The sequence below is a fragment of the Nasonia vitripennis genome, assembly GCF_009193385.2.
Source record: "Nasonia vitripennis strain AsymCx chromosome 2 unlocalized genomic scaffold, Nvit_psr_1.1 chr2_random0010, whole genome shotgun sequence".
Classification (NCBI taxonomy): domain Eukaryota; kingdom Metazoa; phylum Arthropoda; class Insecta; order Hymenoptera; family Pteromalidae; genus Nasonia; species Nasonia vitripennis.
Genome location: NW_022279617.1, coordinates 1,794,697 through 1,820,942, shown reverse-complemented (window position 1 = coordinate 1,820,942; position 26,246 = coordinate 1,794,697). Strand labels below are relative to the sequence as shown.

At 44.0% G+C, this 26,246-nt stretch overlaps 3 protein-coding genes across 5 annotated transcripts in view; 2 read left to right on the top strand and 1 right to left on the bottom strand.

Moving 5' to 3' along the window:
* Window positions 1-14,440, top strand: part of LOC100115491 — a 34,206-nt gene extending 19,766 nt beyond the window's left edge. For 2 of the 3 annotated variants that reach the window (XM_001600154.5, XM_008219709.4), the window contains exons 2-7: window positions 8,338-8,450; window positions 8,547-8,695; window positions 8,775-8,976; window positions 9,086-9,372; window positions 9,444-9,591; window positions 12,168-14,440. In XM_001600154.5, coding sequence (XP_001600204.2) covers window positions 8,338-8,450; window positions 8,547-8,695; window positions 8,775-8,976; window positions 9,086-9,372; window positions 9,444-9,591; window positions 12,168-13,505 — 2,237 coding nt within the window. In that variant the 3' untranslated portion in view covers window positions 13,506-14,440. Of the gene's footprint in view, window positions 1-7,538; window positions 7,863-8,337; window positions 8,451-8,546; window positions 8,696-8,774; window positions 8,977-9,085; window positions 9,373-9,443; window positions 9,592-12,167 lie in introns of all 3 variants that reach the window. The other variant, XM_008219708.4, reaches the window with a different exon arrangement.
* The window catches only part of LOC100115042 (SET and MYND domain-containing protein 4), a 656,582-nt gene that overhangs the window by 189,390 nt on the left and 440,946 nt on the right, over window positions 1-26,246 (top strand). The window lies entirely within an intron of this gene.
* On the bottom strand, window positions 14,519-24,275 carry LOC100115530 (polymerase delta-interacting protein 3). The gene is made up of 9 exons (XM_001600181.6): window positions 24,192-24,275; window positions 17,268-17,727; window positions 16,450-16,859; window positions 15,990-16,040; window positions 15,612-15,841; window positions 15,460-15,521; window positions 15,160-15,370; window positions 14,876-15,087; window positions 14,519-14,790 (listed from the first exon to the last, which is right to left on the bottom strand). Exons 2-9 carry the CDS (start codon window positions 17,348-17,350, stop codon window positions 14,721-14,723), a joined length of 1,329 nt encoding a protein of 442 aa, XP_001600231.2. The 5' UTR covers window positions 17,351-17,727; window positions 24,192-24,275; the 3' UTR covers window positions 14,519-14,720.

Sequence of the window (26,246 nt, the reverse complement as noted above, 5' to 3'; positions counted from 1 at the left end):
ACCATACAATTCAAATTTAAACATTTTTATAGGTTAAATTTTGAGCAGGTGTGTTCCTTCGTTTCAACTGCAGTCTGCTACAGTGGATTGGCAGTACTGCCCAAAACGTTATGTTCTACGTAAACCCCTTGTAAACCCTAACGTATACGCTCAATTGTGGACGCAGCCATAAATGCGAAAAATATGAACTTACGTGGTTTTCGCCTTTCAGCTGCACGAACGCACGCTCTCCTCTCGCCCCGCCCCCTTGTACTGCGAGGCGTGCGCACAACGCGCCGCGCAGCGGCTGCGATCTGAAAAACAGCTCCGATTTTCGAGCCCCTGCCTCGTTGCATAAGTCATACGAGCGTACGAGAAGCTTCGAAATTTAGCAATCGTGATGAACCGTTCGCGCGATGAAAATTTCGCAAAGCACGACTGCCGCGCAGACTCCGAACTCGAATGAAACTTCAGTTTAGAAAGTCCGCTCCGAACAGACAGCTCTGCAGCGCAGGCTTTCTCCCATCCCTTTTCCGAACGGCCATCGTTAACGAAACGAAGCTGCGTCGCGTCGTAATAAATAATCGTAGAAAATTAGCGTAGCTGGCATCACGGCGTCCACCCTGCAGCGGGAAGGCTCCCCTTCGGGGCGACGAGGCGATCGATGATTCAAATGCAGCCGTACTTAGAGACTTGAGACGTGAATCATAGAAGGGCACGGATCGAGCCTGCTGCGGTTACCGCGAGCTATCCGGCCGACCGTCAGATGTGCGCGCGCTGTTTCGCCTTATCGCCAGAGTACATTAATTGCGCTGCTTCCTTACACGGCAGCTGGGAAAAATGTCCTTAATAAACTGACGCGGATAAGATAGCTGCTACCAGCTTTATCGCGCCGGAACTAACCTAACGAGATTACTTTATATATCTAGCCGGTGCGCCAAATGAGAATGCACAAGGCAACGCGCTCGATCTGCGGGATATGCAGGGAGAGGTTTCCAACAGCGCGCCTATAACAGAGCTGCGAACGCGAAAGTATTGCGCGAGTCGAGCGATCTTTCCGCAATAACCTACCGCTCGCCACCCGCTCCCTCCGAAAAATTATAAATTTGCAGCTCAGCGTTTATCGCCTGGGCAATTTTCTCCGCTCTCGCACGCAGAGCGATTGAAATGCAAAATGAAAAAGTAGCCTCGTCACGTACGGCTTTGCCATTATTTCGACAGCCGGTTCCGTCCGCCTCGCCTCACCTCGGACGTCATTCTGCTCGTCATTGTGTGTCTCGACGCGACGTCACCGGATATCACAGCTGGACTCTGGACACTTGCATCCCGGCGCATGCCTTTTGTCGCGCGCAAGCTCATCTTTCGCCTCGCTGGCCGTAGCGTCTTTTCTTTTTTTCTCTTTTTCTTTTCTCCTCATTTTTCCCCAGCTAATCGTCGGAGATGGTCGCTTGGATTTCGGTGAAAGCGGCGGCGACTATTATTATTCGAGCACGAGCTATAGAGCTCTGCGTTCAAACGATTTAATGCGAGAGGAAATCGCAATCTCCGAGACGATACTTGACTGACAAATCGTAAGCGGCATTTTCTCTCATTACCGCAGCCGCGTCTCTATACACACCTAATACATAATCAAGCCCTCTCGATTCTGCCTGTATACTATGTATATTGCGCGCGCGCGTGTGTGTGTGTGTGTGTGTGTGTGTGTGTGTGTGTGCGCGCGCGCGCGCGTACACCCCTACATATGCATAAGAGATTTGGGCCCGCAGTGATCGGGGTCGCCGGGGCGCATGAAAGTATAAAGGAAGCGCGGGAGTTTCCTCTGCGGAAGTTCGCGATCGATCGCGGCCGCCAGATGCGATTTCGAAGCGCCGAGGAACGAAACAATATACGACTGATGCCCGCGTGCAGTGTCGCTGGTCGAGAAAAGTGCCTCGTTCTCAGTCCGCCGCGCGAACTGGGTGATCGTTCGCGGCCAATGTTCTCGACGCTGCGCAGTTGCGATTCGCGTGACTCCTGATGAATTCGGTGCAAAAGCGAGCGAGGCGCAGGGCGACGGAGGCGAGCGTCTCTCTCCCCGCGAGAAATTGGAATTCCGCGCAGGTTACCATAGCTGGAAAGGCGAAGAAGCTGGAGCGCCTGTGCTCCTTTCGAAATGGCGAATTTTATGAAAGAGCGTAATTACGGCGCGGCGGACGAGATCGGTATAGCATCATCACAACTCCACGCTGCAGCCCTCTACTCCCTCTCTCGCATGCACATCGAAATTGCCTCGCGCTCTCGAGATAAATTCGCTCTGCTTTCAGCGATTCTATAGGAGAAAGCTCGATCCCGGCCGGCTCTCCCTCACACGGGTGTGTGTGCGCGCGCCGGCGCTGTTCAGCGAGCTCAGCGAGTTACAGACGTGATTCGTGCCTGCGCCGATTTCGTTTGCAGGGGGTCGTTGAACACGCACGATGTACATCCACTGGAAGCGGGCCTTTCTTCTCGCGCAGCAAAGCGAGGGCCCGCCGAGCCGAAGCCGCGTGAGAAGCGCCAATTCGAAAGAGAATTCGACCTCCTCGCTCCGCGTGAAAGTTAAAAAGGTACGGGGGGAAAGTGTGCGCGGAGACAAAGTCGCGGGACCGGCAGTTTGAAGGAATGCTCGTTCGCGCATGACAAGTTTACACTTTAGCCGGACGCTCCGACACATGAGAGAGAGAGAGAGAGAGAGAGAGAGAGAGAGAGAGAGAGAGGGGGGGGACTGCTCCAGCGACTCGAGCCGCTCGCGATTTTTCCACGGCTTGGACTGCAACATGCTGCAGTATAGGTGATTGATTTCGCGAGGAAAGCGCTTGTTACGCTGAATACGCGTGCGGGAGTAATAACTAAATAAATATTACTTTCGAACGTCGCGCCGCTGACCGGCAGATGCACCCAGCGCCTCCTTCAGCTCGGCATCAGCATCGCCATCGCTTCACTTCATCACTCGCATTAATAAAAGTTCTTCCGTGAAAAGGCATTCGAATGTCGAATACACGGCGCAGGCTTGCGCGAAAAAAAGAACGCGGCCAACGGGTTAGCGAAAGCCCTTGATGACGCTCTCTTGAGCAGCTTGCTCCGGGCCTCCTCCACTGCGCGCGCAAAGACGGCTCTTTTTCTGCGCAGGCTATTCACCTTTACGCCGCTTGAAGAAATTTATGAAGCTAGCGTGTGCGGGGGCACGATGAGCTGTGTAGAGCCTATTTATAAATTATAGTCGAGCTTTATTTGATTCCACGCGTGCCATTGGACTTTTCGCACTTTCCTGCGCGCCGTTAGCTCAATTATAGGCCCAACGAATCGCAGCGATGAAAACATTACTATGGCAGATGAATCGCCATACCAACCGCCGTACCGCTATAAGTGCATTTGATCCTCTTCAGTGCATTATTCGCAGTTGCTTTCATCGTCACATATAAGTCATAAGCAGTGCGGTCTTCGGTGCACACGGAGCTCCCGCTCTTCAGAACTTGACACGAATTCAGAACTGCACACGAAATTCGCAGTTGTCCTTTGTCGTCGGTACTCGCGGTTTTCGTTTATGGTCAAATTAGTAACACTTTGGTTTGGCGACTTACGCAACTTCGAATTTGCTGTACGGGATCGAGCCAGTTGGCCAAGTATAGACGGGCAAGGGGGAAAAACGAGCCGCGTGACTACTCTGGCGCGCGGTGATATAATCGGAGTGGTATTAATATAATTAGCCGCGAGCCTTTAATTCCTCCCCTCTCGCCGGGCGCCAGTTCCACAGGTGGGCGCGGTAAGTCGAGCGAGCGGCGCCTGTGCACAACACAAGCGCAATATATATATATATATTTTTTTTTTTTGGGGGGGGGGCGAGGAGGTGCTGATGCGGCCACAACTTTTCATAGCGCCTGCTGCAGAGCTTCTACTATTCTGTCTCGAGTCTTTTATTCCTGTAATTTTTATTATTCTAATATTGCAGCTCATAAACGCAGTTCGTTGCATCATTCGCATCATTCGCATCGCCCGCTACAGCGACACTAGGCTTCGCGGGATGATTGAAACACCGCCGTTGAAAACAGCGTGAAAACTCTAGTAGCGCTCATCCCATCCTCCTCTCTTAAAAAAATGATGGCCTTTGTTGTGAAGCATTTAATACGTGATTCTGATTGGTTGCTGGTTGGTTGCCTAGGCAACGAGATCAGAACCGCGCTTTAAATGCATAACCCTCAAAACAGTCATAACTCGTAACCCTGGTAGAAATGTTTAAGGTGTTTAAAATGAAATGTGGAAACCTTGATAATAGATAAAATATATGTAATATAACTAGCAAGAAATTTTAGTAAAAATTAATCATTACCAAGAGTGTGTAGTATTACTCCTAACCCTATTTGAAGTAGTAATAAAGTGTGTGAATATTATTTAGTTTTTTTTTGAAATGTCAGTGAGAAGTTCAATTAAAAGAATAAAGAGTTTGAAGATATACTGTGTCTCTGTGCCCAAAGTCGTCCCGGTGAGGTTTGAGAGGTGAATTTAAAGAAAAGTTCAGTATCCGAGTCAGTAAGTTTAAGTCTATCATTATACAATGCTCTTTGAATTGTAAAAAGGCTACTAGACAACTAAAATATGACACTGCCACCTCCTATGTTACCTAGAAATATGTAACCTAGATAATTCTGATTTTTAAACTGTTTTCGTTCATATTTTCACATCCAGATTTTACTTATAGCCAGTTACGCAGAAACTACTATCTCTAGCACATTCTATTTCTGGTTTCTAGCATATTTTTACATGGAGAAAGTGATAAATGTTTTGGCTTTTCTGTCAAGGTTTTAGGTAATTAGAATTTTGACTTTTAACAGTTGTGTACGACTAAATAATTATCATGGGTGTTGTAGTCGAACACAAAAGTATTTCAGTTAACGTTGATTCAACTTTAAATATCTTTCCACAATCACAAAAGAAATCTATATGCAAAATATGAGCTTTCTAGACTTGTTAGTTTTCGAGAGAGAAAAAATGCAAAAATGGAGTAACAGGTATCGGTCTCAAAATCTCTCACAACTGTTAAAAGTCAAAATTCTAATTAATGCCTTGACAAAAAAGCTAAAATACTTATCACTTTTTTCATGTAAAAATACACTGGAAAGCAGAAATACAATGTGCTAGAGATGGTAGTTTCTGTGTAACTGTCTACAAGCAAAATTGGATACGCTAAATTAAAAAATTCATCTGGGCCTCGATGTGAAAATATGAATGAAAACAGTTAAATCATAATCATGTAGGTTACATGTTTTCTAGATAGCATAGTAAGTATCGGTGTAAAATTTCAGTTGTATAGCTTTTTTATAATGCAAATAAATGGCATTGTAACGATAGACAAACCCACTGACTCTTATACTGAACTTTTCTTCAAATCCACTATTCAAAGCAATGATGAGGACATGGAGCATTATTAATATATTTATTAAAAAATAGTTTTGAGGGATTTAGTAACATGTTACATGTTTATAGAATATTAGCAGACATTAGTGTGCCGCCCAACACTTATGGTAGATAACCAATTTTCTACCAGTGTTATTAGACAGAGATAGAATCAAGAGCATGCGAAGCGCGCCTTCATTCCTAGTATAGTAATAATCCATCTCGCGCGCCGGGCGTTATTTCAGAGCTCCGAGTGCGCAGCTACATTTTTCGAGAAAGTATCTCTCTTTCGTGACGCGGTGCGTACATATAACGCGCGTACGCGTATGCCGGAAGTGCTTGCGCACGCGCTCGGCTGTGTAAGTATGTAATTGGCATAGGGCCGCCACCGATGTCGCGCGAAGATTATCTGACGCTTTTTGCGCGGCCCGGCGATTCAATGAGAGAATTTTCTCTTGTACAACGTATACGCGCACAGAGCAGAGCGAGAACTAGGCGGGAGCAATTAGGTTGTGCATTTCCATGCGATCTCGTCATGCTTTGACGAACGGTTTCTTCTCTCGTTACTTTTCCCTCGGCATATCATGCTCTCGCGCTTATTAATAACTTGTAACTAACGAGCGCCATTTCGTTTTTCACCTTTTGGCACGTTTGCTGAGCTCGTGCCGAGCTTCACTTGTAATTTTGCCGTTTTCATTCTCCGTTTCACTCCCCGCGACACGTGAGAGGGGCAGAGAGGGGGAGGGGTACTTTACGGCGAGAGGCAACATATGAATATAATAGACAACCGCTCGGAGGAATCTCGCTGCGGCGGGCGCATCTGTTTATACTTATGCGTCTCCTGCGTCGGCGCCGGCCGTTCGATCGCCGACGGAGGATTAGGTCGATCCTCGCGCGGAGCTGTAAAGTCCTCTCCCCTACGGGGGAGCATCGCAGTTTTTCTGAATTTCCCAAGCAAGTATACGATGCTCATCATGGGCTTATCGCCAGCGTTTACCTTTCGCGATTAGCCGCATAAGCCGTGTAAGCCGCCGGGGACAGGGCTTTTGAATGAGTGATTTATCTGCGACGCTGTTGTTCGCGCGCACGTGTTCATTCTTCGAGCCGAGATTCTCGGCGCAGGAAAACATATCTGCTGGATTCGCATGGCGCGCACGTCAACCATACCGAGTTTCTTGCGAGGACACGCTGACGCGTGTGCGCAATTTTTTCCTGCTCCGACCGCGGCCTCGGCGATGACAACAACGATGCAAACGATATTAATTTAGCGGAGCGCTCAGCGCGGTTACAACCATCGGCGAGCGACGTTTAGTTTAGCGATGAATTAGGCATCAGCCGGGGATCTCCAGTTACATTTTCCCCACGCCGTAATACGCGCGTACGGGTATTTGTACAACAACAACAACAACAATGATAATAATAATAATAGTATAATACAGACATTTAAAAGCCTCGTGCGGTACTAGCTCGCTACCATATACCTCTGTGCCGAGCTGTGCAGCGTTTACTTAATTTAATGTATGTACGTCGAGGGCTTGCGACTTTCCTGCGACGCTTACAGTTCGTGGGAAAAAGGTAAAAAGAAAGGCCATACCGCAGTAGTCAGCTCCTTTCTCTTATAATGTTTACTCCCGCGAGCAACTCGTTACAGCAGAGCTGACGACGATGCGTCGGCGCTGCTTGTCGTTGTTCGGTCGTATCGTTTGCACAGGCGAATTTTCAATCCGAGGAATTTGCTTGCGACGATAGGCGGAGTTCAACATCTCCGCGGAGAAAAAAGAAAAGATATCGGCAAGCAAGACCTTTGACTCCGCGCAATCAGTCGGATTCAGATTTCAGACTCTGAACTCGAGAGAGAGAGAGAGAGGGGGGGGGGGCGGCTTGCCGAGCGACACGCTATCTGCGTCGATAACGGCTGCTTACGGCACATCGCGAAATTTGTCGAGAGAAGAAGATGCCGGGAAGGTGCGCAACATAGGAACATGCCGCACGCGCAGGTATGCACGCTCGCTCGCTGGGGGGGGGGGGGGGGCATCAGGACTCGGGACCGGAGGTGGGGGCGCGCGAGCGAGGCCTGCCCGGGCCGCATTGCCGCGAGCAACCCTCGTCCCTCACTCCTTCAGTCTTTCCGTCTTCAAAGTCGAAACCCGCAGGTCCCGCAGTCTCGGCGCTGCGCTCGAGGAGAACGGACGCGAGCGAGCGGACCGAGTGCGCGGTTCGACGCAACCCAGCGCTGGGAGCGTCGCCCTTCTCGTGCAGTGCGCGCGATTCGACTGACGAGTGAACCGAACCATCACTTTGTGACATCTGCCTTGTGACAGTTGTGTCGGCCGTTGAACGTTGAACCGAAGAGCAAGGCGGCGCCAAGATGAGCGGCGAGACGAGCCTGGACATCGTCTGGGAGCCGGCGACGCAGCTCAGCTCGCTCGACTGCTGGGATTACTCGATCGAACTCGACTGTCTTCGCGGCCCCGAAGGTAGTAGCGTCGGCCACGGCGCGCTTCGAAATTGCGCTCGACGCTGTATTATAAGCTATAGTATATAGGTAGTATAGTTGAACTCTGCACGTTTGTGGAATGACGCCAACGCCCCGAGAGCCGTCGCGGTACAGGACCTGACGATAATTTCGCTTATAGATATTGTATCGACCGTATCGGACTGTCTCGCATTTCATTCGGAGTCGCCGGCGAAACCCGGCTGAAGAGCCGAATTATTCCTCACTTATTATTACCTGCTAAATTTTTGTTCGGCATCTCCGATTCACTTTGTGATGTACTATGCATGCTGACTGCAGAAACGAATGAAATTCTGGTTTCGTAAAATCGTAAAATCGTAAAATCGTAAAATCGTAAAATTCCAGCGTTAGGAGTCATTGAGCTTGGTTGAACAATTAAATCTAAAAATCCGTGCCGAGGTATCTAAAGCGAGGACCTTTTGCTTTGCTCGTTGCAGATCTCCAGCTGGCTGCGGAGCTCGGCAAGACGCTGCTGGAGCGCAACAAGGAGCTCGAGAATTGCATAAAGATCCACCAGTGCACGATCGACGATCAGGCGCAGGAGATAGAGGTGAGTAGCCGGAAAAAGAGCTCTTCTTCGGAAAACCGAATTCTTCTTCTCTCCAACGAATTAATTGACGATGCATTCGTACATCCGCATGTGCAGTATATGAAAAAGCAGACCGCCGCTCTGAGAGAGGTCAACGATTCTCGGCTGAAGATCTACGAGCAGCTGGAAGTCAGCATCCAGGACCTCGAGCGGGCCAATCACAGGCTGGCTCTCGAGAACGCCAACGACAAGAAGCAGATAAAGAGGTAAGCCGGCCGCGTTGACGCCTCTCTATACTTGTCACAGCCGTATACTTGAACTCGATCTCGGCCCTCGTGTTCGCAGTCAGTGCTCGACGATCGACACACTCGAGGCTCGCGTCGACGAGCTGCAGAAGAAGTGCGACGACCTGAACAAACGGCAGGAGGCTCTGCTGCGCGAGCAGCAGGCGCGGAACGAGCTCTCCGTCGCCAAAGCGAGCGCCGCCCCGAGCGCGCAGGTCAACCTCGCGAGGACGGCTCCCACGCGCGATGGCAGCACGCAAAATGTAAGGTGTTATATTGCATGCTTATTACGGATGGATTGAGAGAGAGAGAGAGAGAGAGAGAGAGAGAGAACCAACCAACAGTACTTATGACGCGCGTAACGCTCTGCAGATGGCTGTGTCACCGAGGAGAATCAGTCCGGATATGCAGGAGGCCCAGGTCCAGCAGCCGGCGACGGCGATGGCCAGCGAGGAGGACGTGACGAAGCTGCTGCAGCAGCTGCAGGAGGCGCGATCCCAGAGGGCCCGCGAGCAGAGGAAGGTGGCCGAGCTCAGCGAGCAGATGGACGCCATCCTGCAGGAGCACGCGCACATGGAGGAGCAGCTCGGCCACTGGAAGTCCAAGGCCGAGGACATGAAGAATCTCCAGGACGAGATCAACACGCTCGAGGAAGTGAGGTACTGTGCGCCGCTGCAGCTGCGAATACCTAGCCTGGCATACCTGGCATAACGAACATTTTTCTCAACAGACAGGGCCACCTGTGCGGCCGCTGCCTGCGCGGCACCGACTCCCGCGCCCAGGACGAGCTCTCGGTCATGCTGGACCAGGAGGACGACGAGGTCAGTCTCGCCGAGTCGTTCGCCGAATCGCTCCGCGACGTCGACAGCACACTCCAGGTAAAGCAACTCCTCCTGCAACGAAGCCTGCTGAGCAAAGAGGAACGAAACACCATCACGGTTATAGACTTGCGAGAACGACGAGCCACCAGCCCTCATGCAGTCTGTTCCGATATCAATCTTCCCCGACTGCTATCCACCTGCATGCTCCTGCTCTGTAGTTTGCTTTCCAAAACCCTGCTCTACCATGCGCTTCGCACGCTCATCTTTTTCGCAATCGCCAAACTCTTCAAGCCGCGCCTCGTCGAGAGGAAGCGACGATGCGATTGCTTTTCCCTTTCCAAACAAACTGCAGCAAGCTGGCTGCTAGCTGGCTCGAGCCACAAGTGTAAGTATTACAGTACGAAAGGACGTGGCGCGGTTTGAAGAGAGAGAGAGAGAGAGAGAGAGAGAGAGAGAGAGAGAGAGAGAGAGAGAGAGAGACTTGCCGCATGCCAGCTCTCTTACAGTAATGATTTTTATTTGCTTCTTTAGGAAACAATTGCCACGAACTGTAGGATACCTACAGCTATTAGAGAACGTTCGAATTTCACTTGTCTCATCTGGAAGATAATGACTTGCTTGTGGAATCCGCCTTCGCTTCTCTCTCTCTTCTCGGACAAAATGGGCTATTTCAATTGTCACAGAATCGTGCCAAAGTTCCTTCACAGGCTGATCAGACCGTTCTTTTATCCCGTCATTGCGCTGAAAGCCATCTTGCTTCCCAGACGCATGCTCGTGAGACTCTCGTGAGGCGAGAGGGCCGGATACTTGAGCGATTTTACCTCGCGACTATAATCAACTCGACAAATGATGTGTATCATCGCACAAGAAATCACGCAAGCCATTCAGATATGACGCGCATCAACATTGAACCTGTACATTTATGGAATGACTTAATGCAGCAACCTGACGACTGGACGCGCACACTCACGTATCGTCGCTCGATCCCTACCGCGTCTAGCGCAACTCAAAGTTATTCAGCAAGCAATTCCCGTCGACGTCGACGACGCTTTTTTCTGCTTTCGCAATTTTCAAATTTTGCCCAGCCCAACAAGCCAATGGAGAGTCGGCAGTAAGGCAGCCTTATCGCTGGAAAATACGTTTCCGAACGGCGCTAGACGCTAGTGCTCGCGGGGATCGCGACGATTCATTATACAATGATACATCCATAGGCATCAATGCGTCCTGCACACTCTAACCGACCGCAAGATGCTATCTCGACCGCGGAGCAAATGACCCGCATCACGCGCGTTGCGAGACTGGACATCCTGATCCGACTGAGTACTTATTCCGGAGAAAAGCCGCGAATGAAATGTGCTATTCCGCAATTCTACTGCGATTCGTCGCTCGCTCCTTGGAAGCGTAATTGGCGGTGCCGTCACCTCGATTCGCTTCCGCGACCAATCAAAGTTTCGCCCGCTTTTGGAAAGGTTATTTCATATACGGCCACGCGTACGGAAGCTCTTCCCTTGACCGCAGTGCTCCACAAGTACAAACTAGTTGTAATGCCATTTGAATAACAGTAGCTGCTCCAAGACTTTCAGTCCCGCGCGCAGCCATCACGCATAACACAACACTTAATGCATACTATGAGTATACTAACGTATCGCTTAATTTTAATCTCGCATCATTCCTCACGCACGCCCAATAATAATACATCGACATTTATACATCAGCAGTGGTGCCTGTACGCTCTGTGTGCGTATGCTACGCATATGTATAATACGCACACGCCACACGCCACACGCCACACGCATAAGTAGGTATGTGCCGAGTCGCGGGAATCAAGGCAGTGCGCTAAATTTCATCTTATTCGATTATTCGCTTGCGCGCCCGTTCAATCTGCATGTTTGTGAGTATATTACTGTACTTGATTACTGCTAGTAGTGTGCCTCTAGTCGGATTTTCACTCGAGCGCATCGTGTATACATGATTGTATGTGTGCCAGATTTATATGCGATTTTCAATAAAAGCTTGTTTACCAAACTCTCACGTTTTTACTTCTTTCTGCGTCTACTACGTACATACTTAAACGAAACGTCCTATAAATCTGGCGCCCGTTCCGCATCCCGGCTTTCCTCACTTTCGCCCTCTTCCTTGCTCCTCGCTCCTCGCTCTCCGAAAACAGCCCGGCTTATTACTAATAATTAAGTATTCTCAACAAAGTGATTATTCGCACCAATAAGATTCACGTAATTACGTGACTCTACGTGACTCGCTAAGGCTAGCTTTTTGGTCGCATTCTCAGGGCCACGTAAATTAAGAAAACACAAAGTTGTTCCGATTCAACGTTTGGCCATTTTTATAGAATACGATTGCTTTAGCACATCCGAGTGAACAGATGAGTATGCTCAAGCAACAGTAGACCGAATTACTCTTTGTAGAAAATGGACGTGACTGTAAAAAAAAACGTAGAGTCACGTAATTCCGTGAATCTTGGCGCGAATAACGACGTCCTATTCTCAAATGGCTGGTCCGCGAGAAGGAGAAACGACGTAGATGTATAACTTGCACCAAGCATTGATGTCTCGTGTCGCATGGCCCGAGGCGGGTAGTGTGTACCATATCATACTAACGGTGAATCGCTTTTGTAGGAACTCAGCAGCAAATCCGAGCTCGTCGAGGAGGAGAGCGGAAATCCGTACCGGGTGTTAGTGGAGAAGTACGAGGCTCTGCTGAAGGTCCAGCAGCACCTGGCCTGCCAGCGGCGCAAGCCCAGCAGCGCGTCGGCAGCGGCCCCGGGCCCGGCTGCCCCCGCGGTGGCGGCGGCGGTGGCGGCGGCGGCGGCCATGTCCCTGCAGGAGGAGCTGCAGATGTCCGGCGAGTTCGGCGCGTTCAGCAGCGGCCACGAGGCGCAGAGGGCGCGCCGCCCGAGGAAGCCCTTCGCCGGCACGCCGACCGACTTCTCCGAGGCGGAGACCACCTCCTCCTCGGGCTTCAGCGACGAGACGAGCAACAAGGCCACGCAGACCGAGGGCCGGCCCGGCTCCTTCCTCTGCTCCATCGCCGACGGCGAGGACTGCAAGTTCAGCATCTACGACGACAGCAGCACCTTTGACGGCCGCTTCCACCAGACGCCCGAGTACCGCAAGCTCTTCAGCGAGATCTTCGAGGTTCTGAAGCGCGCGGCCGTCGCCAAGGACGAGGGCACCCAGCTACCCCTCCTCGGCGACGACTCGCCGACCTCGGCCAGCGGGCTGCTCACCCCCAAGGCCGGGAACTGCGACGGCTCGATGCTCTCGGTCCTCGAGGACGCGCCGAGCGAGATGACCGACGACACGCGCAGCATCGTCTCCCTAGCCGTTTCCGAGCCCGTCTTTCGCGTGCACACGCCCGTCCTCGTGGCTCCATCGCGCAAGCAGCATCAGGAGGAGGCCTGCCGAAACGGCGGCGGCGACCACTGCCACGACGCGACGCGGGCCACGCCGGAGGGCAGGAAGCCGGCGCCCCTGCACGGCAACACGAGGCGACAGCCCCTCGAGTACCTCTCGGTTCAGGTGCGCAAGAAGACCTCGGCCAAGAAGTCGCGGCGCCTCCAGTCCGGCGGCGAGACGTCGCCCGGCGCAGCGGCCGACGTCATCCCGACGCCGAACCCTCGCGTCGTCCAGCTCAGGTCTGGGAGCCGGCGCCGCTTTCGGCCGCTCCAGGCCTCCGACGTGACGGACGGATTCGTCTGGAACGGCAACACGACGCACTTCTACCCGAGCAAGTCGCCGCGCGCTCGACAGCAGCAGCAGCAGCAGCAGCAGCACCCGGGCTCCGCGACGGAAGCCGGGACCGAAAGCTACAAGCGCGGCACCGCTTCGGAAGAGGTCGCCAAGCTCCGCAGACTCGAGATGTCGTACGCGGAGGTACTGCGCATGCCAAATAAGTCGAAAGGGAGCGGCGGCGACGGCGGATCGAGGCACCGCAAGAACGACTATCATCAATGAGTGAACAACTGATGATCCGAGGCGCCTCTCTCTCTCTCTCTCTCTCTCTCTCTCTCTCTCTCTCTCTCGAGTCGAGTATGCGATGCAAACTGTAGCTGCAGTATACTCCCTATTCTCTCGTCATCCGTCGCCAGCTATCCATCCTCTTCTCTCAACTTGCCCGCACCTAACCTTATACTTACTTTGCGAGCGTAAACGAGAGATTATATTGTTCGAACGAGAGTTGCGGGAGTCTGATTCAGTATTGACGGCTCGCTCGCCATTCAGGAATCCCGCTTTGTAAATACAGATACCTGCTGCTGAGTTCGAATCTGGTAGTCTTTTAGTATTTAACGAGAAAAAGTGGTGTATAACGATAAATTTTTAGATATATTTTGTATCTTGTATGTCTTTTATTCCCGAGGACGTGTATATGCTCCGTCGGCAGTAAGGTGGATGAGAATCATTGTAATTTGTAATCGTCAAAATTTGCACACGCGCGCGCGCGCGCTCACACACACTTACCTATGTATTTATATATAATATACATTTGTCTATACTGAAAACCTTCGAAGATCATTGGAGTTTATGTTTCGAGTGACGTTTTATGGGACACAACGCGCGCGACAGAGATTACGGGGAGAACTTTAAATTACTTATGTGCCATTAAATATTTATAAATTACAATCAAGTTCATATGATCTTACTTACATACGATTATTGCTCGTTGGATTGTGTATTTGTAGGTCTTTGCCTAATTCGTCAAGTAGAGCGCATGTAGACTTTAGCTTTTGTATTCTACAGGTACGGACTACAATGTTGTGATTGTCTTCAACAAAATTAATATTTACACACGCACACACACACACACACACGCATACATACATATAATAAACATACATAAAAATGAAAAACACAAGTAAATAAACTCTTTACCAGAAAGCTGCAACATTAAATTTTATCTTGTATTTCTAAAAGCCCGTCACTTTACCTTCAAATTAATTAAGGTTCGCAGGAAACGAACAAGCTTCAAGTTACAAATCGACAAAAACAGATTATTTATTTATTATCTTTTGATACAAATGAGAATGCACGTTCTTGCAACCTTGAAAAACGTTTAAGAAATTATGTAATAAATTTCTAAATACGAATGGAATTATACAGTTTTACCATTTCTCAAAGTCTTTTAGTGTAAAATATTGAAGGTCCTCTGATTCAAAAAAATATCATAAGTCACTAATCATCGAATAAAGCACGATGGACCGTTCCTAAACTCGGCTGTGAATAGCTACTTGAACTTCTAGAGCTAGAAATACAGAAACAACAGTTGAATAATTTTCGGCGAAAATACAATTATTGAAGTTAAGTAGCTGCAAAAACAATCGACTTACTGAGTAAGCACTCTGCTTGAAGATGACGTAGATGACGAAGTTTTTGGCCGAGGATTGACAAGAAGGCATTTCATTGGGTGACCATCTAATTGTCGGTTGTGGTATGTCTCTACAGCTTTGGTTGCATCTTTCAAAGTTTTATATATTACTTCAGCGATACCTGGCCTAACTAACCTAGACACTAGCAACTCTCCAACGTCTTCAAACAATTCCTGCAGGCAGAAAATAAAACAGTTGGACGAAATACGTAAATAATCTGCTGCTTAGTCACTATCATAACGTACCTTAATATCTTCTTGAGTAACGTTTGCTTGCAAGTTAGATACAACAATTCTATAACCAGCAGCAGTGGAGCTGGACTTGGGTCTGGACGAATTTGATGCAGTGCGACTTGCTTTTGGGGGAGGTGAGTCTAATCGAGATTTAACTCCGATTTCTCTGTGATTCCTCATAGTATAATATTTGGCTTCGATAGAATTATCTGGTATTATCGTTCTATAAGAAATAAACAAATTTTGATTTGTGATTCAAGCTTTGTTATATAGCTATCCAATCAAACAGTTTTTCTTCAAAATTTATCTTACCTTGACTTTGAACCAAAAGTCCATTCATTCCTGTACGGTGGTGGTGACTGAGCTTTAGTAATCTGAAATGACAATATTTTCCATTTGAGGAAAAGTAAGTTAAAATACTTCGGTTACAAGGTATAAGTGTACACAAACGTGCGCAATATTACCAATCCTGAACGTGGAATAACTTTATAATCCCTTGGTCTACTGCTATGATCAGATGCTCGAACTGTTTGACTTCTGGATAAAGTGCTGCTGCGCACAGGTTTATCCCAATCGTAAGGTACTGGTTTAATATTGAACAATGGCGGAGGTGGCGGCATTGCTGGAGCATAATCATTGCTAACAGTGCGTCTTAATGCTGCTTGATGATGGTGATGCGAATCCATCAAGTAATCTGGAAAATAAATGTTATGATATATTTTTTGCTATTTAATGCCACTTTTTAACATAACTCAGCATAAAGTTTATTCAATCAAGTACAAACTTTATAGTGATTTTGTTAAAAAGACGTAAACCTTAGCAACAAACTAGCCATATCATACCTTTTGTATGATATTGCAAATACTCAGACTCCTTTGGTTTTGGAATTCTAACTGCAAAGAGAAAACGTTCTTACTATCTCGTATGGAATGTATAAGGTATATAACATAAACTAGGCAACTAGGATGGAAAATTGTTTTTTTTTAAGTAAGATTAATGTTAGAGAGTATAAATGATGATAGTCAAAGGTACCATAGGTATCCAATATATGCACAAGTGAATGAAACATCATCCCAGAGTCTTAGAAAGCCACTTCTACCCTTGTCACATACCGTACTTTTTGAAATAAGGGCATGCACAGGCTTTTTCGATTTTTATTTATAAAAAAAAATTCACATACTTATAAAAAGGTACTATTACCTCCACTGTTCAATTTTTGCTATTCAGGCAAAGAGAAAAGGCTTTTTTCATGCACTTATTATGAAAATGATATTGTCAAAAAATATTAAGGTTAAAACATACCGTCATTGTAAGTCATTATCATTTCATTGACATAGTGCGACTCTGGCCCGGGTGGCGGCCTATAGCCCATTGTTCTTGCTGGTGGCGGAATAAATGTCGGAGGTAATGAGCGTGGAGCATGTGGTGGCAGTGGTTTGTTAGTAGATAGCGACATGCGACCATTGCGACCAGTTTTGCGAGATATAATAGTTGAATCTATTTTCTTGGTATTGGTTGCTCGCAACTTTTGCAACTTCAAACGAGCATCGCTCTGTTTTGCAATTTGAGCAAGCTTATCCCTAGCATCAGCAATGTGTCGTCTTTTCTTCTGAATTATTTTGAATCTAGCATCTTCAATGGGTTTTGCATTGGGCCGGAGTGGAGCAGCACCATTTGTTCTTGGGCCATTTTTCAGTACTGGTTTGCGAGGTCTGGAATTCAAACGGTTTCGTTTACACGAGGCCACGAGCTACCAATCTCGAAAAGACTGATGCTCCATAATATAGGTTATGGTTCTCAAGCCTGAGTCGAAAGTTGATTGCACTAGGCATTGTTTGCATCAAAATTACAATGTTCAATTAGGCTCTTATTTTGAATGAATTACTTTATTAGATCAATCAGATAAAACAAAGAAGCGGAATACGCGCAAATACGTTTAATAGCGGCATTATTTTCAGAATAGCAAGCGCAAAATCGATAAAGCAAAAGGGACGCCGGATCAAAATACACGCCCTAACCTCAGCGCTCCGAAATCCGGATACTAAAGTCCGTGTGCGGGGACGGAGCATAAGTTACCTCCAGTCTTATAAATATTAGGCAAATTGAAAAACTTTGCTTACCCTACACCGCGGCCTCGCATCGTAGACGTTGATGTTTTAGACTTCTTAATTATATCATCGAGACTCACCAGATCATTAGACATGCCAGATAAGCAACGTTAGAACGAAAAGGGTGGAAGGAAAATGTAAGGTTTCGTCAAGTTCTGTGCGCTCGGAAATGTAATGTACTTAGTTTTAAACTAATAAAGCGCGATAAAAAGAATTGATTTATACGTTGCATCAACGACTCTTCTCTCGAGCCCCAGATACTTCAGCCGTTCCAGCGTATAGACTGTAGAGTGTAGACTGCTCAGTGCTCACCAACGAATATAGACTTGGTATAGAAGAACGGTCACGAGGTAAATTCCCAAGCTCCCTTTTAGAAATGGATTCCGGCCCAGACGGACGCTCGAGTTTGCCGTTCCGCCGTTCCGCCTTGAAAATTTTCATTTTTCTTCACGTTGGTCGTAATCGAGGCTTTCTGTTTTAAAAAATGCATCTTTCTGGGTAAGGTAAGTCGCCCGAAAACCGGGAAAATGGTTTAAACAGCCTGTTTAATAATCAGAAAATTCTACATAACTTTTCTCGCAATCGAAACTCTCTGTTCTAACGATTCTTACTTGATCGCATGGGAAAAATGCAACTTTTTAGACCCGACGGATCTCCCGGAACACGGCAAAATTAAAATAATTTAATTTAAACAAATTTTTTTTTAATTGTTAAAAAATAAAAATTTTGGAACTCACAGCTAGAGTTTTTGTGTTATCATCCTGATGGTAACACCAGTACTGGCCGTCATTATGTGAAATTATAAATTTTACTTATTTTAAACAACTTATAATAAATATATTAAAGGTTACAAATTTTGAATGATTATCATCTGATTATCACCTGATTATCATCAACATTTTATCTCACATAAACGCATATTTATAACTATCAGCTTTATTAAAAATACTGAGCCGAAATCACCTGATAATCAGCTGACGTTTTGGCATGATTATCAGCTGATTATCAGCTGATTATCAGTTGATTGTCATCTGATTTTTTCCAGTAGGGTTCTCCCGATCAAGACTCCGTGTTCTAACCACACGCATACGATTCCTTGCAAAAAATACAACGCTCTAGACCCGGTGGATTTCAGGAATCGCGTATGTATACGATGAGGTCCATCCAGCCCGATTACGCAGACTGGCGAAATTTTGACGTTCGGAAAACCCTTCAAAACTTTTCTCCCTATCTAAGCAAAATTTTAATGCTCAAAAAATCCTTTATAACAATAGCGCACCCGCCGGTCAAAGCTACCTGTTCTAACCACTCTCATTCGAATCCTTGCGAAAAAATAAAACTTCTTAGGCCCGATGGGTCTCCCGGAACATGCACAAAGTGGTCTATCCAGCCCTATTACGCCAAACAGTAGAACCTCAGTAAATTTACCGCCCCTTTGATGTCACAATAGATTCGTCTTGGCGAATGACAAAAATTTTGACTGCTAACCTCCGCAGTCATATAGCGATATAGCGATATAGCCTCCTGACTAGCAGACGAAATTGCTAAATACTCAGCAGATCTCTGCAGATATCTTTGCAGGAAATTTGAACTGTCTGCAGAGGTGCGTTGGCACGTGCACCCGGCTGAAATTTCGTTTTAAATAAGTTTTTATATATTTAAACTGTATTGCTGTTTATTATAAAACGTTTCAAAGCATAAATTGTTAAAAAAAAAAAAAAAATGAACAAAAAAGTGTCACAATCAAGACTTGAACTCGACTCCTTTTGATCCCGAATAAAAAAATCCTAAGGCTTCCCTTACGTTACATCAGGGCCTGGCGAGGCGTTGGCCAGGCGTGTAACGCTTATTGAATAAGGGCCTTACGTGTAGTCGTATGCTCCATAACAGATCATGATTATAACTTTAAAATTTATTCCTGTTTAATTGTTTAAGCAATCATGCAGTAATCGTAACGTTTTTTTTATAAAATTAAAAAAGATTAAAACCATTAATCATAAAACCACATATCAGCCGTTATATTATGTTTGTTTTCTACATAATTTCCAGTAGAAGGTCAGGCCCATTCTGAAACTTTACAGCTACTTTTTTACTATAAAATGTTATCTTTTTATTTTCTCACTGTATTGAGGTTGTCGGAGTCCGGATCAAACATTCAGATTATCATATTTTAAGGTTTAAAATGCAAATAAGGTAGCCTTCACACACACACGCACACACACACACACACACACACACACACATATATATATATAGGGTTTTAAAAGTATTTTTATTAAAAAATTCAAAAAATTTCACAAAAAAAAGTATTTGGGTAGTTTTAGTTAAAAATGCATCCCTTATGAGCTACAAATCATTGAGAATAGGCAAAAAATGCTTGAAACCTCAACTTTGACCAGCTAGAAATAGAATATACATACATACATACATACATATTCTAGTGTTAAAATATCAAAATATTTAGAATTATTTACAATTCTAATTGTATATCATATGAAAAATCACATAAATATGAATCATTTTCAAAAATGTACATTTAAATAAATATCTAACGCAGTATAATATAGTCGAACACACTTCAACATTAATGTGACAGTTGAATTTTAATAATAAGTATGGGCTATATAAAAAAACAAATCAATTATCTATTGATCTATTATCTGTGTATTTTATAATATCTTATCTATTGATCTATTATCAATAAGGTATCAAGGGGCGCGACAGCGCCGCTTTGTCAAGAAAAAGTACGAAGTACGATTTGTAGCCGGCGCGACCCTATATACTTTGAAATTAAGTGTTCCTAACCTTTAAAAAATCTCGATTGCATTTAAATCATTATTATTGCGCGTATGCGCAATCTGTTGGTATCTACTTGAATATATTATTAGTCCGGGAGCTGGTGGCACCGGAGCATGCATTTTGAGGTCCAGTCGGTAATTTAGTCTATTCTTATGTTTTTTGGGTCGTATAATCCAAATATCTCGGTTACCAGACCGTCCGTTGGTGCAGTTATTTGTTATAAACAATTTATTGCAAATTTTTCCGTTTTTGGCGAATAAGTTTTTTATTTATTGTCGTACTGCAGTTTTGGTGACGGCATTAAAAAGATAAGAAAATTTTACATAAGTTTGATTTTAACAAAATTTTTCTACGACTAAAGTAAGGCCGTTATTTTAGTTTACATTAAAATGCGTGCACGGCGATGGTGGTGGCGGCGGCGGCGGCGGCGCGGTATAGACAGCAGCACGTGACGGCGCGAACGCGTTAATACTTGTTTATAATACTTAGAATAAACATTCTGCAGGACTCGTTAAAACTCAGTCTAGTGTCATTTATGGTCTGTGAGAGTTCGTTCTTACGGCTGTTTATACTGCTTTCTTATATTAGTAGCGCATCCATGTATACGGTTTCCAAATAATGTTAAAAGTAGCTGATAATGTTTTTAATAAGACTTTATAAAATGATTTATTACAATATTCTTAATCGAACTTGCGAGCCGCCGCACGGTGTGAAAAAAACATTTTTTTTTGTATTAAAACCTATTATCTCATGATTGAGTGAATGGAATTGGATGAAATTTGGTTAGAGTATAGTTTGAACTATATGGAATACTTTTCCTTTTTCAATATTTATAATATTTTTTGGTAAAAAAACTATTCGACTTGCAAATTTTTGTCTACTGAACTTACATTTATCAAGAAAAGTTATCTGAGCTCCTTCAGTTTTCAAGAAAATCGACTTAAATATGATAAATCGTGTATTTTTGGTAAAAAGTTATGTATATATATTTATAAACTTTTTTATTTTTATAGAAAGCATTTTACATTTTATAAATTGTTGGTAACACGACATATAACTTGCTTTTTTGCCCGAAAAATATGGCGGGCATGACAATTTTCTTCCAATTTTTACATTTGGATCATTTATTAAAAATGAATGTATGAATACCTTAACTCATTTGAAGGAATAAATTAATTTTTCCCCATAACCCTGAAATCCCAAAACCGTATAACCACAAAACCCCATGACCCCAAAACACCATAACCCCAAAATCCCGTAACCCTAAAAACCTCAAATCTCTCTAAACCATCAAACCCCGAAATCCTCAAACTCAAGAGCCCGAACCTTTACTAAAAAATGGCAGCCAAACAGGTCTTTATACCTTAAAGGCCTTTCAAATACTGTATTTCAAATTCTTTATCATACGAAAAAATAAAGCTGATTTTGTGAGAAATAAGAAAGATTTTTATTAATTTTTTATTCACTGTCATTATCATAAGAATCGTCTGTACTGTCATCGCTGCTGACAGGTTCTTCATATTCCATTTGAAATACTTTTACCTTTCTTTAAAATATTTACTCATTTCTGCTAGAGTTTGATGTTTCAATTGACCTTTTAAACGATTGTTGTTATACATTAAGGAAAGCAAGGGATCTGTACAGCTAATAGCTCTATTAAATGTATCAGAAATGCGATTGATTCTGCTTGTTTGACGTGAATGGAAAATTAAATTTTTTCTATAGATTTTGTGCCACGATTCACTTGCATCTTCTGAATAAAATGCTATTGGTAGAGGAAAAATTTTGTATAATGTCACTACTACGTTTCAGTAGTTTATGTACTGAAGGGCACATCTGTGACCACGGATATACCGTGTAGTTTCTATTATATGTTTCAGCGCATAGTGTTTCGAACTTTTCAATATTTAACTCTTGTTTACTTCGAAGTAATAGTAATATTAGTGCAATATTATTAACCAACACAAAATCAATTTCTAAACCTTGAGAAAATTTTGATGGGTCATTGAGTTTGAGGGTTTAGAGAGATTTGAGGTTTTTAGGGTTACGGGATTTTGAGGTTATGATGTTTTGGGGTTTTGGGGTCATGGGGTTTTGGGATTTCAGGGTTGTGGAAAAAAATTAATTTATTCCTTCAAATGAGTTAAAGTATTCATACATTCATTTTGAATAAATGATCCAAATGTAAAAATTGGACGAAAATTGTAATGCCCGCCATATTTTTCGGGCAAAAAAGCAAGTTTATATATATATATATAAAAGTTTTATTTCAGCCTTCGCGGCCCAGAAACGGACTTGGTTTACAATTTTCTTACCCTATTCAACGTACCACACAAACCATACAAATGCATTATCACATCACCTGCCTATCCCTGGCTACTGTTAGCGTACGTGTTTTTCGCTTCGCTATTATACGTTATTAAATTTATATATCTTTATACATTTTTACATTTTTACATTTTCATCACATTTGTCAATGATTCTTGCATATTATACCTATTACATAATATTTTACATTTCATATGCCAACATGGCGTCGAACGTGAAAGACCCTCCCGATAAGTCCGACCGTAGTAATTACAAGTGCCATCCAAATAAACTAGTTAAAACAGTAATCTGTATAGTTTGTGAGAGTGCGTACCATAAGAGTGACTTTGAGAAGACTAAAAACCCGAAATATGTTGGTGAAAACCTTATAATTTGTCCTGAACACGTACTGAGAGATATAACCTCAAATGTTGAAGAGCATATGCTAAGTGATGTGGCACGAAGTGTTATTGCACTGATAAAAATGAAAAAGTCTGAAGAGATCAGAAGTGAATTGCTCCAGGAATTTCATAACAAGACAGTGGAAAAGCTTAATACAACAATAAAGAACGATGAAAGTGAAATGGAGAATCTAGTAGCAGAAAACACCTTGCTCCAGCAACTAGTTACAGAACTGCAAGATAAAAACCAACTACAAAAAGAAATCATTGAACTGCAAAAACAAAAAAGTAACGAGACACAAACAAACATAAAAACTTATGCTGAAGTGATGAGAGATATAAAACCGAAGCCGAAGAGAGTTCCAAGTATAATAGTTATGGCCAATGACCCTAGCCATACAAACACAATGGAGCTGGTCACGAAGTGTCTTATAGTTTCAGAGAAGGAAGCACAAACTATATAAAGCCCAGATAACAGCGTCCCAGATAACAGCGTGCTCTGAAGATGCTGAAAACGTGCCGGCACGAAATGGGCACGCATGACGGTCCACTTGCATCCGCACATGAAAGTCATATGACGAGCATATGACCGAGCATTTTGCTTGCTTCCGTGGTGGATCTGTCCAGCACGGGTGCCGATAAAATGCGAGCATAATGCCGTTCGTATGCAGGCATTTTGCGCGCATGTTCCCGATTTCGTGGACGCGTATTTTTCGCACGGCACGGCATGCTCCTCGTATGCAGGCATATGGCCGGCGGGGAGCGATTTTATCGCATATAAAAATTAGTTAGAACGCATAACTAAGCATCTACATCATAAATAATTAATAAATTTTGTTATATAGTATAAAAAAAATTTTATGTAAGAAAAAAAAATCTGCCGGGTGTAGGGCTGGAACTCACGATCTTTGGATCAGAAGTCCGAAGCTCTAGCCTCTGAGCCACAACTCTTCTTACAATTTGATGCACAATTGCACCTAATAATTATCGCTAATAATTAGAATTATGTAATAAAATAATGTTTAAATGTAATTCGGTTTGGAGAGAATAAAAAAAGTAATAAATGTATGCTCTTTACTAATTAAAGTCCATAATTATTAATAATGCAACATTCTGAGCACGCGGCACGCGTGCTGTCGCTGTGCAGTCTCTGTGCCGTCGCGTACAGACGCCCTAGGACGCATGTCGAGACAGCAACTGGACGGCACAGTGACAGCACGACGTGCGGCACGTCAAGAGGATGTGTTACATTAATCAAATTTTAATTGTGAAAATAGTAATTTTCAAACTGATGTACGTTTGAGCAATCATCTATCATAGGGTACAACTCGTAATTAAATCATTTTGATAGTACACAGCGCCCTGAAGCTGTTTTTTCCATAGACAATTATCGGTCTCGGGACTTAGCCGAATTTTAAAAGATGCGCACGTGATGATTTCCGTCACGGTATTGGAGGAGAATCTCGATTCAGCAGCCTCGCAGTATCCTGTCCGCAGCGCCAGTTAAGTGTACGTATTGCAGAGCGTACGTAGATTCGCAGGTAAGTAATTAAATAAATTGAATATGGATTTGTTCAGATTTATTAATCCGTCTTTACAGCTTGGAAACCCGACAGAGACTAACTCGTTACCAGTGCAAGAGCCTTTTTAAAAGGTTTGTAACTTTGTTTGTTTAATCTTTCCTCCATTGTTCTCCATGCGTGCTCGATGCGTGCTCCGCCGTATGTGCCAACATAAACACCTTATTGTTGCAGGTCTCGAGAAGCCAAAGCGATCGATACGGCATGCAGAAGGCGATCGATAACAAGCGATGAATAAGCGACGACTAATACGGCTCATATAACTCACGCATGCCCCAAAAATGCCCAGCACGTGATGTTATTGGGGGATTTACTATTATGGGTATATCTGCAAGAAGAATGACAGCGAAATTGAAATCAGCTGCATGAATACAAAAAGTCTAGAAACAATTGAGAACGTGCTAAACACGAATCTAAACAAAACCTGCCAGTTCAAGGTTGAACAACAAGGTCATCCGAAAATAAAAATCACTGGTATAAACAATGTTGTAAATATGGATGAACAGGATATTGAAGATGACATAAACACAAGGAACTTCAGACAATATAATAGCAATGGCAAAGTATTACACATGGACACCGGCCGGTAATTGAAACTTTGAATTCCAGAAGCGGGCGCCATGACACTGCCAACTTCGGCCCGATTGTTAACTGGGGTTAAGGACGCGCATGCGCCACGCGAATCGTTTGGGCTCGTTCGCAGAGCACGTAAATATATTTGAACCGTGTAATTCGTAATTCGCGCAGGTCGCGTTTGTTTGAAATTGTCAGCCTCATTTTTAATAAAGTTTTTGCAATATTCAAATAATTGCTGACTCCTTGGTTGCTAGCATCTTACCCATCACCTTAGATACTCCTATGAATCGCAAATGGATGCCAAAAGCTGATACTACAACTTGGACTCCTTTGGAATTCATTTCCGAGTAAGAATAATTCATAAAATAATAAGACTTCTAAATGTAATTCGTCCAATAACGCTTTATGAAATTTTTCACTCTCTTCTGGAAATGGTCACAAAAACAAGAAAGACCCATCAATGGCAGTCTCTTACAGTTAGTAACCAAAGATAACAAGGCAGAAGTTATTCCTGCCTAATTGACAAATTAAGATGCTCCAACGAAATCTCATGAAATGAAAGTAAAAGTGCGCATGACAATGCTTATTTTTTATATTTTTTTTCCAAAAATCTGTAGCAATACTTATGTAGACAAAGTCGATGATGTTCTAACAAAAGTTAAGTATTTGATAAGGATAACACAGCAACATTCAAGGAAAGAAATGAGTATTATTGTCAAATACAGATGGGGATGGCCCTTTTAAATGTTAAGTCTACCGATTTTATCATTTATGCGTCCCATGATTCTAGTTTTCTTATTTTAAATGTACCATTGAATGAAAGTTATATTTTAAAGGTTTTTACTGTAGTCAAGAAAAGTTTTTGTAACCAAATGCTCCACTATCTTTGTATAAAAGAAAATGTAAATTTACAGGATAATTCTAATACACGAAACAACCAGTAATCATTTTTCGAGTAATTATTTCATTACAATATTTTTTTTTCATCTCAATCCTTTTTTATACATATACATAATTTTACCTGTCATAATAATTTAAAAAGAGGACATCTTATTATTGTCGTATAAAAATATCAATTTATTTGTTTTGTAAATAATTTTGTTCAGTACGTTGTTACACATATCACTCATATTAATCTAAATAAATTAAGCATGAAATTTATTGTCTTTCAAAATAGCAGAACTTGGATTAATCATAGGACAAATAATTATAAATATTTGTTCTATTCTAGGAATTAAGTAAGCAGGAACATTGGTACTTAAGATTTTAAATGGTTTAATACGCTGATTTGACCTTCAATATGCACCCAAGCCTTAGCGATTTTCGCA